Source organism: Panicum virgatum, chromosome 7K (assembly GCF_016808335.1).
Source record: "Panicum virgatum strain AP13 chromosome 7K, P.virgatum_v5, whole genome shotgun sequence".
Taxonomy (NCBI): Eukaryota; Viridiplantae; Streptophyta; class Magnoliopsida; order Poales; family Poaceae; genus Panicum; species Panicum virgatum.
Window position 1 is genome coordinate 27,002,473 of NC_053142.1, and position 17,022 is coordinate 27,019,494.

At 42.3% G+C, this 17,022-nt stretch overlaps 2 protein-coding genes and 1 long non-coding RNA gene across 4 annotated transcripts; 2 read left to right on the forward strand and 1 right to left on the reverse strand.

Moving 5' to 3' along the window:
* Positions 1–495: 495 nt before the first annotated feature.
* Positions 496–2,845, forward strand: LOC120640702. Its single transcript, XM_039916612.1, has 3 exons — positions 496–814; positions 2,138–2,218; positions 2,310–2,845. The coding sequence occupies exons 1-3, from the start codon at positions 628–630 to the stop codon at positions 2,666–2,668; spliced, it is 627 nt and encodes a 208-aa protein (XP_039772546.1). The 5' UTR covers positions 496–627; the 3' UTR covers positions 2,669–2,845.
* A 2,522-nt stretch (positions 2,846–5,367) lies between these two features.
* On the forward strand, positions 5,368–6,073 carry LOC120642977. The gene is made up of 2 exons (XR_005662817.1): positions 5,368–5,654; positions 5,747–6,073. It is a non-coding gene; the product is annotated as an uncharacterized LOC120642977 (long non-coding RNA).
* A 2,441-nt stretch (positions 6,074–8,514) lies between these two features.
* On the reverse strand, positions 8,515–12,057 carry LOC120640703 (F-box/kelch-repeat protein At1g67480-like). 2 transcript variants are annotated; one of them, XM_039916614.1, is made up of 3 exons: positions 11,823–12,052; positions 9,466–10,043; positions 8,515–9,381 (listed from the first exon to the last, which is right to left on the reverse strand). In XM_039916614.1, exons 2-3 carry the CDS (start codon positions 9,993–9,995, stop codon positions 8,754–8,756), a joined length of 1,158 nt encoding a protein of 385 aa, XP_039772548.1. In that variant the 5' UTR covers positions 9,996–10,043; positions 11,823–12,052; the 3' UTR covers positions 8,515–8,753. The 2 variants fall into 2 exon arrangements, with proteins under 2 accessions (XP_039772548.1, XP_039772547.1); XM_039916613.1 differs by having other exon boundaries at positions 8,515–10,043; positions 11,823–12,057.
* Positions 12,058–17,022: the final 4,965 nt, after the last annotated feature.

Here is a 17,022-nt window from a genome sequence, read left to right on the forward strand (position 1 = left end):
GCTTAAGCCTTATGATTTGGAGGAGCCTGAACAAGTTAAAAGCAGACACTCTCTCCTGCGTAATAATGCAGCAGCAGTTGCAGAATGTCTCCTGCGTAGAACTGTAGCAACACAACTGCGTGTTGCTGCAGAAACTAGTTTGGTCGTGCAGAGCACGACGTGCACATTTGCATTGGTAGCCATTCATGTGGCAAAAAAAAAAACAAATCAATAAGAAAAAAGGAAAAGGAAAAACATAGCTAGCTAGCTAGACAGGCGAACCCGGTGCCGTCTGGTTAATTAGCTGCAGGAGATTTGGCGGAAATCATCGCCTGATCCACGCGCGCCGCTTTGGATAATTATTCGGCCGGCGTGGGGGCCCGCGTGACACCTCGCGCGCCATCCGAGCAATCCGTCGAGAGGGACACGGCCGCCCACGCGACGCGACGCGACGCGGCGCGCCCTTCAAAATCCATCCATGCCGTGTGCGCAGCCTCGTTCCTTCCCCCCCCCCCCTCTGATTCCTTGCTTGGCTCGTTGTCGTTGATCAGTTCCCCGCCAGCTCCCTTTCCATTCCATCTGCTGCCCACCGCGGCGCGCGCAGTCGACTGGCGGCTCTCCTCCGTAACCACCCAACCTGCGGACGACATGATGAGGCTCGGGATCGCCGGCACGAGAGCCGCCGCCTCCGACGACGCCAATCCGGCTGCTGCTTCGGCGGCCGCGGCGGCGGATGGCGGTTTCCAATCCGATCCCCTCGCCGCCGCCGCCGCCGCGAACGCCGATGGCGCCGGCGCAGTAACCGTCGCCGCAAGCCCGGCGGGCATCCGGAACGGTACGCATGCATCTATCTCGGCCCCGTTACGCCATCGTTCCTTCTAGTTCTTGCTACGATCCCATCTTGGTGACCACCGCTCAAATGGATCTTGATGACTCCGCCGGAGCGATGGAGCGTTTTTTTTAAACATTTGCTACTGCATGTTCTGCTTGCTCTTGATTGTTCAACCAGCATTATTCTCCTCAATCCTGACAACGACGCGCCACTGTTTGTTCATCTTTCTAACCCCCTTTTGCAACAAGAAAAAGACATATATAATTATTACCGATCGATGCAAATGCAATCATGCAAAAGCAATTACAAACGGATTAACAATGTTATCTCTGCACCTGCTGGAGTGCTCCTGGACACGCGCAAGGCTCCACGGGGGTTAGTTGGCCGGGCTGCTCTGCATTCCGCGACCGCGTCACAAGCTGTCCATTCCGTTTGGTAGGATTGTTTTGTTCATGCGGTGAGTGGTCAGGACGATGGACGGGCCGACGATCGCGGGGTCGCCGGGACAGTTCGTTCGTGCGTCAGATCACCTGACAGACTGATTGATTATTCAGACCGACGACGATCCTGGCTGCGTGCGTCCTGTACCTAGCATGTGGAGGGCCAAATGCAGCAGCTTCAGGACGCACGCACGTCTCATGGGCACCATTGGCCTGCAGGATCTCTAGTTGTCAAGGTACGTACGTGTCTCAAGGAGAGTGATGCTGTCCCTGTCAGAGTTTGATGGTGTCCTGTGGAGGATTTCATCCCCGACTGGCCGACTTGTATGCGGTGAGGAGGTACGATCGTTGGGCGACAGGGTTAAATGTGAGGATTTTTCTCAATATCTAGGACTGATTAATGGGCGAGATGCGTAGTACGCAGGAAAATTCAATGTCCAGAATATTGTTTTTATAATTATAGTCAATAGCAGAAATCTTCTTTCGGCGAGAAGAAAACGTAGACCTTGTAACGTTAGGAATTCAATAGTACGTACAGAGGTTTCTCTAAACGAAAAAGGTGTCGTACTTTTCATTCTCCTGACGGGTAGAACGCAGAGTCTAGATGACAACTACTTCTTTGTTTTTTCCATATTTTTTCTTGTGCACTCACTGTTACCACGTGTACCATCAGTCCCTCGAATTTCCACATTGCACTTCTTGTAAAGCCGTTGCTGAAGCTATAGCAGTAAGACATTACGTTTGATCAAAGAAAGACATCACTCGGTGTCGGTGTCTATGTAAATTGCAACTGTTTTTGGCTTCTATTTCTATATGCACATTTATGAGATAAATCTATGCATATTTTTATTCTGTTTTAACAAATAGTATCTGTTAACTGTGCTAGGAAGCAAAGATGAGTCGTTCTTCGAAGCAAGGCCCTGGTTAGATTCCGACAACGAAGATGATTTTTACAGCGTCAGGGGAGGTACGGTACAGCCTGAGCTAGAGCGTAGACCTGCACAATCCATGTCCATTTTAGCACTCTTTTGACTTGTTTCTTCATCTTGACTCTGAAGATTTCACGCCATCACGAAGCAGTACCCCAGATCATCCGAGACTAATAACATCCTTCAGCGGGCGGATGCCGGCAGACAGGCCGAAGCCTTCTCTGATTCGGAAGAAACAGAGACTTCTTGAGCTTCTTCAGGAGAAGCAGCATTATGACGACGATGATGACAGCATCAACGATGGCGGTAGTGACTTGGAGAATGGCGATAGCGCTGTTCATGCTGAAGAATACATGAAGGCTTCTCGCAAAGGCAAGAAATCGCAGAAGTCATCAAGATCCGGCTGCTTCCCAAGCTTAATCTGGAAGCATAGTTTCACAAGCCTGAGGAAGGAGAGAAAAGAGCACAATAAGGACAAAGTAAACTAGCATCATGATGTCGAAATATTATGATTTTGTAAAAAAGTAATTAAGTTTGTAATATATATTCCTTTTCATTTCAGAAATGTTGAAACTAGGACAGGAGGAGGTCTTGATTATTCTTGGAAAAAAAGACAAAGGAAAGATAATGTGGCTAAATATATACTCCCTTTGTTTTTATTTACATGTCGTATTAGGTTTGTCCTAAGTCAAACTTGATCAACTTTGATCAAATTTATAGTTCTTGCTAAATTTTTTATACCCTTGGTCAATTTTAGCCAAGTTTAACTTAGGACAAATCTAATACGATATATAAATAAAAACAGAGGGAGTACATGACTAGTTTCTGAATTTACTATTGATCATTCTGTCTGACTGTGTTTGCTAGACTGTCAACAGTTTTACTATTGCAATGTCAAGTGACTCCCAAAAGAAGAAACCTTTGTTGCCCCCCTCAGATTTTGCATATCCATAATTGAATATGTCGATGATATTTGTTGAAATAAGTCAGAGAGCAGGCACGCAGGCACGCACAATCTGTATAGAAGAGTTTGATCATACTAACCAAAAAGCATCAGAATAATGCCAATGTGTAGTGTGTCTGCGTGTGCGTATTTTTGGTTAAAATCTAAACTAAGAAAATGTTAGTACAGATAATAACCTCAGAGGACTGGTCTGCTGTCTCATCAATCATGTATTTTTCACCATAGTATATTTCAGAACAGAGAATACAAGGAAATAGGGAAAACAATTTTTTTTCCAAAAAATATCAAATAATATATGGAGAAATGGAGGCAATATGTACATAACTTGAAGGAAAAAATCATCTTAACATGACAATATATAAAAAATATAAAAAAATTAGGATTGCATTGTTTTGCTAAGCACTTATCTTTATTTTCTTAACAGAGTGAAGTTGTAAAGTTTCCAAAAAAAAATGAATTCTAATAAAATCCTTGTTTCATGGAAAAAGAAAAATGGTATCCCAATCTCTATTCTTTTTCAAGAATCATTGAGAATTTCTAGAACTATTTTTGTGGATTTTTAGGTGCGTGTTTCACCATTCAAGTGAAATTTAAATTCTTGGTTCAGTAACATAAGAACAAGGCAATGGATGCTAATGTGCTGCTGCGGTCAAGGAATCACAGTTTGGCATAACTGCAACACAGACATTACTTTATAAAATCACATATGGTTCAAACAAAGTACACAACCTTTTTCTTTTGCAATAGCTCTTCCATTCATTAAAGTGAGGAGAAGAATATAGATGCCTTAAGTAGAGAGTAATTAACATTCGAGTTTCTGAAAAGAAGGGGTCAGAAATTCAATATTGTTTGCACCGTCTCATTTAATGCCATTCTGCTGCAGATTTTATTTTGACTTCTTTTTTGCATGAGGAACAGACGAATGGTTTTGGTTTGTCAATTTGAGGACGGTGAACTTTATTCGTTAGAATAAATGTGTCTTATAGTGCAACATGGATTAAAGTTGAGGTGTCCTGAGTATCTGGAGCAGTTAATATATGGACAATAGGGAAATTAAATGTCCCAAAACACTTTTTAATTCTAGTCAATGACAGAGATCTTTTCATGCAGAAAAATAACATTTTAATTCAAGGTGATAGAAATAAAGATTCTGTGTATGAATTTACCATAAGAAATTGTCTGAAAAAGTTGTCTTGTAATTTCATTGTTACTAGCTGTAGAAGAGTTTTGGCTTTGATGTACACGAATATGACCCAAACCATGCACAAACTGGTTGTATCAATAGAATTCTGTTATTGTGCCAGGAAGCAAAGATATGTTATTCTTTGAAGCAAAGCCCAGGGTAAAGGTCCAAACTGCGTGAAGATATTTTTTACAGCATGATAAAACTTAAAAATCATGCTGTAAAAGAAATATAATATATGTTAAAAATATAGATTATTTTATACACATGAACTAGTGAAATGTAAGTCAAATTTTGCATTTTTGACATGTCCCTTTGTCTTGATTCTAAAGACTTCACTTCATCAAGAAGCAGAGCCCCAGATCATCCAGGGACTAACATCGTTCAGTGGGCGGATGCTGGTAGATAGATCGAAGCCTTCTCTGATAGTAAAGAAGCAGATACTTCTTGAGCTTCTTCAGTTGGAAGCAGCATTACGATGGTGAGGATGGCAGCCGTCAAACAATGTCAGTTGAGATTTGGAGAATAGTCTTATTCAGGCTGAAGAATACCTGAAGCCTTTTTGCAAAGTCAAAGAAGTCACCAAATTAAGTCAAACTGGTTCCCAAACTTAATTTATTTGCATAGCTTCTGGAGGTGCAGGAAGAAGATATAAGAGCAGAAGGATAGGGTCTCAAGGGCATGAGTTCGTATCTACTTCTAATAGAAGATAAAAGTATTCCTTTTCGTTTATCAAATAATGAAACTAGAACATACAACAATGGATTTGCTTTTAGTGGATAAACAATGGCATATCGTTCTATCTGACTGTTTGCTGGACTGTCAACATATTTATTGCAATGTTGAATTACTAACCGTAGAAGAATCTTTCATTGGTACCTCTGATTTGATATATTGATAATCAAATTTTAATAAACTGAACTAGAAAATTTTAATTTACTTTTAGTTAGAAATTTAATGTGACAACAGGAGTATAGTCCCTTTCTTGATGAGTACTTGTCCTGTATATTTCAAAAAATGAAGTTTCAGGGTTTTCTGTCACGACCCCTGCCGGACAGTCCGGATGAAGGCCCGGACGGTCCGCCGCTCCTCTGCTTCGGCGGGTGATGCACGCGTCGCACGAGTCCACGCGTCGGCCATCCTCGTCCCCGTGCCGTGTGTCGGGCGTCGCCGCCGACGAACCTCGTTCCGCGCATCCTTATCCGCGCCGAGTCCGCTCGCTCGCCCTCTCCGTCTCCTTTTCGACCGGCTCCAAACCCTAGCTCCCGTTCCCCTCTACCATTGGCGCCGGCCCGAGCTCCTTGCCGCCGCCGATTCGCCGCCCTCGGTGAGCCCCTTGCCGATTCCTCGCGGGAGCAGCTTCCTCTCCCTCTCCTCCTTTGATTTTGGCCCTCATCCGGCCCCTTCGTCCTCCTGCAGGGCCTCCTCGCCGAGCGATGCCATCACTCCTCGCTGGGCTGCCTCCCTGCTGCGTTGTTTCTCCGTTTGTGCCGTGGGTGAGATGGCATGAACTGGATGCTCCCTTCCCTTCCTCGTGCGCATGCCTGTGATCTAGATTCCTGGTACTCTCTTTTGCCGCTGCTCTGAATCACAGCAGCCTGCTAGTCGACCCTCATCTCTGTGCGTGCGTGTTGTGGAGCAGAGAAGATGAACAGTGGAAGCTAATAGCAAATCCATGTTGTACTTGTGTGTGTTTGAGTTTGCAAAAATCATAGTAAAATAAATATAGATCCAGAAATAGTGAAACTTATTTTGTTGGATTCCTCTAGCTTAGATCTACTCAATAAAAATATTGTTTTGTATGTTACTTTGTTGTAAATTTATCTATAGGTTTATCTTGCAAAAGTGAGTTTAATGCTTAGTTATTTGGGTATTGCTCTAAAAATTTCAAACTAAACTTTTTTAGACTCCTTGTGAGGTGTAGTTTTCAGTGGTACAACTTGTTCACATGCTTCCTTTCTGTTTATCAAAGTTTTAGCTTGTTTTCTTATGTTTTGTTTGAAAATGGTTTAATATAGAATTTTTTACTGGTAAAAGAGAAAATAGTAAAACCAGTTTTTTAGCTTTGTTTTCATGCCTAGTATCTAAGATAATTTTCTTGGATTTGTTTAGATAAGTTTGCATGCCTTTTCTGATTTATCTTGTTTTGAATCGCTGAAAACTAATATATTTTTGATTAATTATAGGAAAATGCTTTTGCTGAAAATATAATTTTTATGAGTTCCTTGCAATGCTTTGGGCATGCTCAAATTATTTCATGATTTATGCTTGCTGTTTAGTTCATTTCTTAATTCTTGCATCGCATTCATGCATTATAATGACCGAACCGTCGGAGGTCGAACCCGTGGAGCCTACCGAGTCCGTTGAGCCTGAACCTGGAGTCCCGTTCGTGGTCGAGCCCGAAGTTAACCAAGGCAAGCAGCTAAGCATATTCCTTGCACCTGTCTAATCTGATTTAGTTTAGCTATTCCACTTGGGTATTGTTGGGCTATATATGTATAGTAAGTATGTATTGCATTTTTTACCTATCTTTATGCATAGTCCTTCCTTGACTTGTTATCCTTGTCCTTGTTCTTGGCACTAGTTAGTTAGTTAATTACTTAACTTGACTAGATGCTTAGCCCTGCTTAGAATACTTATATTGCTCGTTAGACAGGAATGGTTTGGAGGATCACTTTTATCGGTTACCCTTGATCGCACTGGTTCGGTTGGGTTGTTAAGAGTTTGGTAGTATCGAGATTCGAGCGGTATGGTAGGGTCTAGTGAATGGAGTCACATGGGCATAGTCCGCTTGAATCGTTTAAGGACCGTCCGTGGATTACGTCGGCTTTGAGCACCTTTCCGTGCTACCACATATCCAATATAATGGTACGGATAAGCCAATTACCTTCCTTGACTTGATCATTGATGTGCAGTCCTAGATACGTGGCTACGGGCTATGCAGAGAGGCTTAGAGGTGTCCCCGGGTGGACCTACGTGTAGGAAAGTTTAGAGATGTCCTCGGTGGAAACTAAGTCTCTACGCGTAAGTTAGGTGTGAAGATTTCAATGATCGAGCCATGTTGGGAACGGTTGACGCGAGTACCCCCTTATCCAACTTTGGCCGGTTGGGTGAGTCGCATGGTCTTTGCGTCGTGTGGGTAAAGTTGTACACCCTTACAAGGTTATAATCAATTCGAATTGCTGCGCTCTCGGTTATGAACAAACTCTTTGTCCGTTGAACTCTTCGTAGAAAGTTCCGGTTTTGATGGAAATGATTCATGGCACCTCTGTGACTCATTATTTTGTATACTCTTAATGTACTAAAATTGTATAGGGGTTGGGCAATATTAATTAATTCTGATAGGTGATAGTGTACAGAGCTAATGCTTCTACAATAATTACTTAACCTTAAAGCTTTTACTTGAGCCATTGCATGATCCTTGTTTATGTAATCGCATAAGTCTTGCGAGTACCTTTTGTACTCAGGTTGCTTTCTAAACCTAGTTGCAGGTGAGCCAGAAGTGGTGTTCGGCCACTTCTACCCCTCTGATCTTAATGCGGGGGAGGAGTAGGTCATTGCGGCTGTGGTGATGTCCTTGAGCAAGGCATCATCATCTTAAGTATGTTTTATCGTAGCTGAACTCCGTGAGAGCATGTAAATTCAATAAACCCTAAGTCTTTTTCTGTTTTATATGACTTTCGTGAGCCCAAGGCTTGTAAGTGAAGTTTGAAACCCACCTATATCGAACTTATAATTTTAAGAGTGTAAAATTACTCTTGTGGTTTATCGGCACTGTGTATGTGATTGTATAACGGTACGTGTGCTTAATTCTGGGCATGTGGCAAACACGTACCGGGACTACCGGATTTGATGTTATTTTGGACGGATGACGTGTCGGTTATTTGTGTCTCTAGATGTGGGATAACACGTGGCACGCTCTCCGGCCAGCACGTGTTAACTCTCATCTAGATGATAATGACCGGCGGTTCGTTTAAAATAGTATCAAATTGGGTGGTTCTCACACTTTCGAAAGAAAAAATGAAGTCTCATCATCTTGAAATTCTTTTAATGGGCATAGAGCATATTATCCCCCCCTATCTCCGACTTTTCATGCATGTTTTCTAGTCTGCATTTCATCAATTACACATCATAGAGAGAAATTTAAACGCCAGTGCCCAGTTTAACAAAAAAAAAAGCAATGCACATTGAAGTGATTTCTGCTGTTATTAATGAATTAAAATAATATGGCATACTTTACAAAATTATAAATGGATCCAATTACAAGGTGAAGTGCAGCATATAAAAGTCACAGCACCATAAAGTAGAAAGTTTTTGGGTATATACAACTATGAACACCAACATACATCGTTTGTCCAACTTTTCAGAAGATCAAAGATGCAGTAGAACTAGAATGCGATGATGCCATTTCGACATATCCATACCATCAAACTTCAATGGTCACACAACATATGCACGATCCTGAAGGCTTGAGCTGAGACGTCTGCCACTCACATCCCGTTGGTGCTGCCGGGTCATACATCAGTGTCTGGTACCCAGGTTCTTCCTCCAGTGAGAATAGAAGGACCTTCATGCCGAGCACCCCGAGGCAGAATCGGGTGCTAGAACTGCCAGTAAGCGGCACCGGGATCCTCTGCCAAGAGTTGTCTGCCGGGTTAAATGTCGCAAGTGACCTCTGATTCTTCCACTCAATACAGAACAGCCTCTTTTCAAGAATAGCATGTGAGGTGACCATCACACATCCTCTCTTGATCTCCTCCCAAGCGTTGTGATGAGGGTCATACACATCGACAGAGCGAGAATTGCCAATGATGAAGCTTGAACGGCCTCCCATGATGTACAGCTTGTCATTGAGCCGACAAGCAAAGCAGCCCCACCTCGGCCTGCGAAGACTCTGTATCAATATCCATTTGTTCTGCTGTGGATTGTACGCTTCAACGCTGCTCAGGCTATCGCCACCATGTCCAAATCCACCAGCTGCATATATCACACCATTGACCTCTGCGCATGCGAAGTCGCGTCGTGCAACGTTCATCTTGGCAAGTGCAGTCCACCTGGATTTTAAGAAGATACGAATTGGTACTTGATGAACAGGAGAATAGCAATATCCTTTTGTTAAAAAAGTGGCAGTGGCAGACCTGTTCAGACAAGCATCATAGAGGTAGACCTCATCAGAAACAAATTCTTTCCCATGGTCTGCAGCATAGCCAGCCATGACAAAAAGCTTTCCATCAAGAACTACCACACCAAATCCAGCTTTTCTTGGTCCAGGCATAGGAGGAAGTATTCTCTTCTTCTGATCCGGGCTCCCCAGCACCTCCCAACGGCTTCCCTGACCGCCTGATCCAGCGGTCAGGACATAAATCCACTCCTCGAGCTTCCCGGTCTCCTTTCGAACAGCAATGAACTCCCTGCTCCCGATGAATGCCATCCAACTCTTTGACACAGAACTCATGACAGCGAAATGGCTCCGAGGGACAAGAGCAAGACATATCTTTGCCAGGTCTTCTGGTAGACCAGGTATCAGCACGCTGTATGAATCGTCCTGCTTTTGGATCATCATACTGGAGGGGAGATTTTGCTCAGCTGAAAAGTTGAGCTGCATTCTGGCACTGATACGCGCCTGTGACTGAACAAATGGTTCTCTTGGTGCAACAAGTGCAAGCATTGTCAATGTAGCACCAAGGGCCTACTGCCTAGCGAAATTGTTGCCTCCCTGTTAACAAGGAACAATGTTTGAAATGATTTCCGTGTTTATTGACGTTGCTTATTTGCTATGTGGCGATGTTGCACACAAAAAAGTTCATGATATCCATCACCATTTGGAACAGTAAGGGTCATTGGTTTGAATGGTACTGAAATGATGTTCTTCAACTTATATTTATCTGACTTTGTTATTTGTGCCATATAAAATGCTATCCGATCATGAAAGGCCTTGGGGTGGTTTGTTATAGTTGAATTCGCAGCCTTGGTCTCCTTATTAATGATGTTGGAGTAGGTCCCTCCTACATACATAGCCCCAATATATACACAAAGCATAGCATTATGTAGGAGTCCACTGCCACATGTTCAAACTCGGTGAAAGTAATGGGATAAGTTATGACAAGTGGGGTCCACTGCCACATGTTCAATGAGGTGGCTCCGACATGTGGGTCCCACTGCCATATCAGCAAAACCACCTGCGAAACAGCTTTGATCTGGTCCGGGGGGGGGGGGGGGGGGTAATTTGGCCGGTATTGAAAGTTTAGGTATGTAACATTTCTGGTATTTGAGTTCAAGGGGGTTTTTTTAGATTCGGTGACAAGTTCAGGGAGGTCAAATGGACTTTTCTCTACAAATAGCTGGAAGAACGGCAGAACAGCATACATTGAGTACAGGCATAATACCAATGGCCACATGAGCCTGATGACAATTAGCCACCAGTCGCTTCCATTTTTACCAGGGCTAGTTGCCTACAGCAGAATTGACGAGATCTAAGACTGCCAGTTAAGTGATTAACTGAGGAATGTTCATGGGATTTGGAATAGTCAATAGAAGTAGGTGATATAGTTTCTGTGAGAACATGAAGGTTATAATATTTGTGGTGCAAACATAGCCAGTCAGACTAAAAAAAACTCCTCTTTCAACAAGGCTTGAAGAATACATGGGGAAAAAAATTTAGTTCAGTCAGAAATGGAAACTGAAACCTTGGCTTACTTTTGGTTTAAGCTAGACATCTACTCCCTCCGTTCTGAAATATAAGGCACTGGAATGTTCAAAATTTGTACCCAAATGTAAGACATCCTAGAGTATTTTGGAAACTAATTATTTCCCTTTGGCTAGGGGAGAATAAATGGCATGCAAATATGTTTCATTTTTGGTAAGTGTACCCAACAGCCCGTCATGAAATCAGCAAAATGACAACCGAACAAAGCATTAAATAGGGGTACATGCATTATTTTCACATCTCCTTTATTTTGCCGTGAAAATGTTAGGATGCCCTATATTTCAGGATGGAGAGAGTTTTATCAAAAAGCAATGAACTAGGAGTCAATAATTTTTTTTACAAGTAACGGCAGAGGGCATGAATACAACAAATTTCCTGGAAGTTATTAACAAACGTGATTTGCCGAGTTGATATTTGGAAGAGGTGATTTCGGTTAGTTAGAAACCAACTACGCCAACGGAAGTATTCTATTTTGGTAAAATTTTCATTAGATTAGTTTTTATTAGGCAACCTGTTAATCAGGTCAAAAAAACATTTCGGTAATCTTTATTGATTTGCAAAACATCATGAGCATCGCGTCATTTAACACCTAGTCAAGCAATGGAAAATTCATAGTAAAAACTGATTTGCTCATGATTACTACCAACCAAAAAGGCTGAATATTCTGCCGGAAGAAATAAAAAGGAAACATGAAATCCTCATAGAACAGCAAAAATTCTACCCTCAGGTAAAGCCCGAGAAGCACCCCCAAGAAGTGAACAGGGCAAAGACAGGAGAAGCAGGGGTTACCTGGAGTCCGGAGTGTTGCCTTGGGACTCGTAGTTTTGGAGGATAACACAATAAAGCGATGGCAATGGCTGAACTCTCGACAGGGGACGAGAGGAAGACGAAGCGGTGGGGTGGTCTCTTGGCGTGCGGCTCCCTTTTATATAGCCGTGTTTTTGCGGAAATTGCAAAGCCTTCTCTCTGCTCTGGTGTCCTCAGACCTCCGCTGTTTTTTTTTTAGTTTTCCCACTCACGACTTGTTTCCGAAAGATCTGAAGTCTGATCTCTGCTTAATATGTGAGATTAAGGAGATGTTTGGATCCAAGAGCTAATACCTAAAAGTTGTAAAGTTTAGCACTATTCCATCCAAACCGAAGTGTTAATGGGTGGACTAAACTTTAGCCAAGGCTTAAAAACTTTAGTAAGAGTATGGGTACTAGTAGATGCTAAAGTTTAGCGCTCAAATTTAGTCCATCCAAACAGATAAGAGTTTGCATTGCAGACCTTATTAATCCAACTCCAGCTGCAATTTCCGAATAAAATTCTATTGTAATTTTGACAAATGCAAGACAATATGTATGCAGGGTTCTGCATCAGAATAAAATATTTTGTTGAAATTTTAACAAATGGCAAAAACATGTACTTCTTTTAACAGAATATAAACACTTCCTTTATCTTATAATAAACCCCAAACCAAAAAGTTGCTGTCATTAACAGGGGGGCATGAAAACTATAGAAAATTCGTAAGAGAACGTGATAAAGACCTAGATACCTAGGCACCGAAGCACATTTGTTTCATCCTGGGATTAAAAAAAACAGAGATCACCCAAGAAACGCCCACAGATGAGATGTCACTGTCACCTTGGCGAAGAAAAGACCCTACACAGAACCAAGAGTCAGGATGCAAAGGTCAACTTATTTCACATGCAGACAGCCCCATGTCTAGAGTTTCCCCGGAGGTGAAAGGGCGATAAGCGCAAAGTCAAATCATAAGCCCATCAGCATGATCACTTTTAGTTTTTCAACAGAACAAGTTCATGGCCGCCCACGGAGTCAGTGCTCCGTAGGCGAGCTTATCTGAATGGGCGAGCAGTACAGCCATGGTAGTACGGCAAGGGCAACCTGATAAGTTATAGCAGTTAATTGAATAGGTGCCACAAGTTGCACAGATCAGATGCTGACCTTCTCATCAGAATTGAGCTGAACAAGTGAACAGCCAGCCTCCCTGCAACTGATGCACTATCAGTTCTGACTTTTCAGCACCTCCTGGTCCAAAAAAGGGTTGTGATACTTCTTTTTAGTTGATCCAGCATGTGAATTAGTATAAACGATAACCAAATTTTGAGCAACAGATGAATATAATTCAAGTTCAGCAAGTTTACTCATCCAGATTCGATAGTGTCCGTATTGCCTTGAAAGTTGAGACTAAAATTTGGCCAATGCAAGCTTGTTCATTTCCTGGGAAGTTCTTGGCTCAACAATCACAATACTTGGGACATTTTTGGAACTAAATATCCCTTGTCAGGGCTCAAAGATTTGCATGACAGCTCGATTGGACAGACGTACTAGCCGGCCAGTAGGCTCTTTCAAGGTAATAATCTACGCAGAAACTTCTGGCCACAATGATTTGACTTTTGATAATTGGACTTTTAATAAGTCGTTAATAGTCTTATCCGTGGAGGGGGATAAACATGCATGGCGAAAGCATGGTTTATCTGCTGCTGCTGCCACCGCGGCCGCCGAGAAACCTTGAGTCCATGACCTAAGGATAAGATATCCACAGCTGCTTGAGTATTGAAAATTTCACAGTGGAACTAACAGCTGTAGATCTGCATATAAATTATAGAGATTACGAAAATGAATTATCCATCCCAGTAGCAGAGCTAGTGAATTCTTACGCCCAGGGGCCTTTCTGACTTTCTGAGGCTAGCAGTTTAATTCATAGTCACAACCCTCTAGCAGTTTAATTCTAAGCTTAGCCCAGGCTCCATTGGTTGGATTACTTTTTTTTAGATAATGGAAAAAATTCCGGCTTCAAACCCCTCTAGAGAGAGAGAGGCATCGGTCCGTAATTATTACAGTCACACACTCAGAGTTTAAACCAAACTGAGTTTAAAATTAAAGACTAATACGTAAAATAGAGGGCCACCCATGGAACGCGAATAACTGCAAAGCTGAAGACTCTAGAAGCTGGCAAGCTTCGACTAGCCGCTCTCTTTGATCATCAGTGTGCTGCAACAGAGCCCACGACCGGAGCCAATATGTCCCCCTGAAAAGCACCTGCAAAAAATTTTTGGTCTGCAATTATTGAACACAGTATCATTTCTTGTGAGCCAAATTGACTAGCAAATAGCTGCGGCTCCCGTCAATAACAATGTATTGTGATTGTGCCCTCCCTGTTTAGACCAGTTATTAAACAAAAGTTCAATATTTACTGGTGATGGTATACCTAACACAAGATGAATTGCACGCCATAAAAATTTCGCATAATGACATTCAACAAAGAGGTATTGGATAGTTTCCGGCTTACTACAGAAACAACAAGCTTTATTCCCATTCCAATTCCTTCTAGCTAAATTGTCTGTTGTTAGGACCACTCCCCTTTTAAGATACCACATAAATATTTTTATTTTGAGAGGAATCTTCATATGCCAAATTTCTTGCGTAGCTTTGAAACCGTTATTGACTAGGTGCCTATACATTGAATTAACTGTGAATGCCCCACTTTTATGTAGATTCCACATAAAACAATCCATCCCCTCATTTAGATTAATATGTACAAGACTTGCAACAAGGCAATACCACTCAGTTAACTTATCCCCAACTAAAGCTCTTCTGAAGGAGACATTAAGTGGGTTCGAACGAAGTACTTCTGCAATAGTTGCATGTTTTTTCGTACTATATTAAATAAATTAGGGAATTAGTCTTTCAGCTTCTGGTTACCTAACCGATTGTCTTTCCAAAATCTAATTTGGTTAAATCTAATTTGGTTACTGCTAACCAGCTTGAACCTCCCTAGATTTAGGAATTGGTCTTTTATCCCCATCAGGCTTGACCAAAAATGTGAATCCCCTGCTTTTTTACTTGTTTGACTTAAAGTTCTAGAGAAATTTTACAATGGTTGAAAAAAATTGGAGCCGTCCATCTGATAAAATCCTACAATGGTGAAAGTAGGAAGTACTCAGAAGTATCTAGGGTAAAGTATCTGGTACTTCAAAATGTGGGACCAAGTACCAAAATAGTAGGACCAAGTACTGATTTAATTTAATTTCCATAGATCAATGGTAAAAAAAATTCAAGGGAATAACTATCTGAAAGGACCCTTTGGTACTTAGGGCAGTCCCAGTGCGTGCAGAAACTAAGAGCAATTTCTATAGTCTAGGACTTTGTACCAAGAAATTAGTTCTTCCAACGCAACTCTTTCATCCAGAGAGCAAATAAAGATCTGACCAATGATTCACCAGGTCCGTATCTGGATTCTCTGCACCCGTAGCCTCGTGGACAAGCCTGTGCCACTCTGGATTAAATCAATATGCAGTGAACATGGCTACATCCTCGCCATGGATCCAGAAGGAGCTTGGCCCGTCGTCCGCCGGCAGGGCTTCTCGTACATGGCACCTCCCCATCCTCGAGCAGAAGGGGACTCTCGCATGGCACATGGCCGATGGTCGCGACGAAGCTAGACGAAGACGGAGCACGCCCGCTCGGTGGCCGCCCGCGGGGAAGACGAAGACAGAGGCGCAGGGAAGCGGCATCCGCGACATCGGCGTCGAGCGGCCGGTATCCGCGACACGGGCGTTGAGCAGTAATGCGCGAAGCAGGCGTCGAGCGGCAGCGCACGGGAGGACCAGAGCAGCGAGGCAGGTGCGTCGAGGCGGACGATGAGTAGGTGTTGAGCTTGCGCGGCCGCGCGCGTGAAGGTAGGCAATTGCGGCGCGCGAACTTTGTGCGATGGCAACGTACCAGATCAGGAGGGAGCGCCATGGAAACCAGTAGTTTCTCCCCAATGCATTTTCCGTAGTTTCTTCATGCTTTGATTCCCGTGAGGACGTCGTTTCTCAGGGAGGAAACGATTTCTTCCTTTCATACTCTCTCTCTACAATAACTTCATTGCCACCTGATCAAATTGCTGAGTTGTCACTATAATTAGGAATTATAAAAACTACCATAAATGCCCCATTGGGACTGCCCTTAACAATCATTGTAAAAGAGCTCAAAGTTCTATGCTTCAGGTACTTGTTTCTAAACAAATCTTACCACAAACCCTCTTCATTACACAATTTGTAAAGCCACTTGCTTAGGAGGCATTTGTTTTGTATATATAAATCTTGTATCCCTAATCCTCGTTCTTTTGGTTGACGGAGAATGTTCCATTTGACCAACCTATATTTCTTTTTATGCCCGTTATTCTAACAAAAGAATCTTGACCTGTAGTATTCAATTTTTTCAAGGACTCCTCTTGGGACCTCAAAAAAAGGAGAGCATAAACATAGGTAGACTAGAGAGCACATAATTAATTAGGACCAAACGCCCCCCTACGGATAGGAATTTTCCTTTCCATCCACTTAGTCTTTTTTCTATTATATCCTCTACTGCCTTCCAATCCTTATTTGACAACTTTCTAAAATGCATGGGTATCCCCAAATAACGAAAGGGATAAGAACCTGAAAGGGATAAGAACCTATATTGCAACCGAATAATTGTGAATATTGATATTCATGGTCTCTTGCATCCCCAAAGCAGAATATTTCACTTTTATAAAAATTAATTTTAAGACCAGATAATTGTTCAAAAATACAAAGAAGAATTGGTTGGATTACTGGGTCTGCCATTGCTCACGCCTAGGTTCACATTCTAATAAGCGCTTAAACCACCATACCAAACCACATAACAATAATTAACAGTAGTATAGCATAAATGCATGATTCAGAGTATATCTTTAGAGCTTTTTTACAATAATTAAAGTACCAAAGGGTACTTTCAGATACTTATTGTCTTGAATTTTTTCCAGCCGTTGATCTATAGAAATTAAATTAAATCAGTACTTGGTCCTACTATTTTTGATACTTGTTCCAATATTTTGGAAGTACTAGGTACTTTACCCTAGGTACTTCTGGATACTTCCTACTTTCACCACCATAGAATTTTATCAGATGGACGGCTCCTATTTTTTCAGTCATTGTAAAATTTCTCATATCTTTATTTCTGACCTAGCTGTACAAGA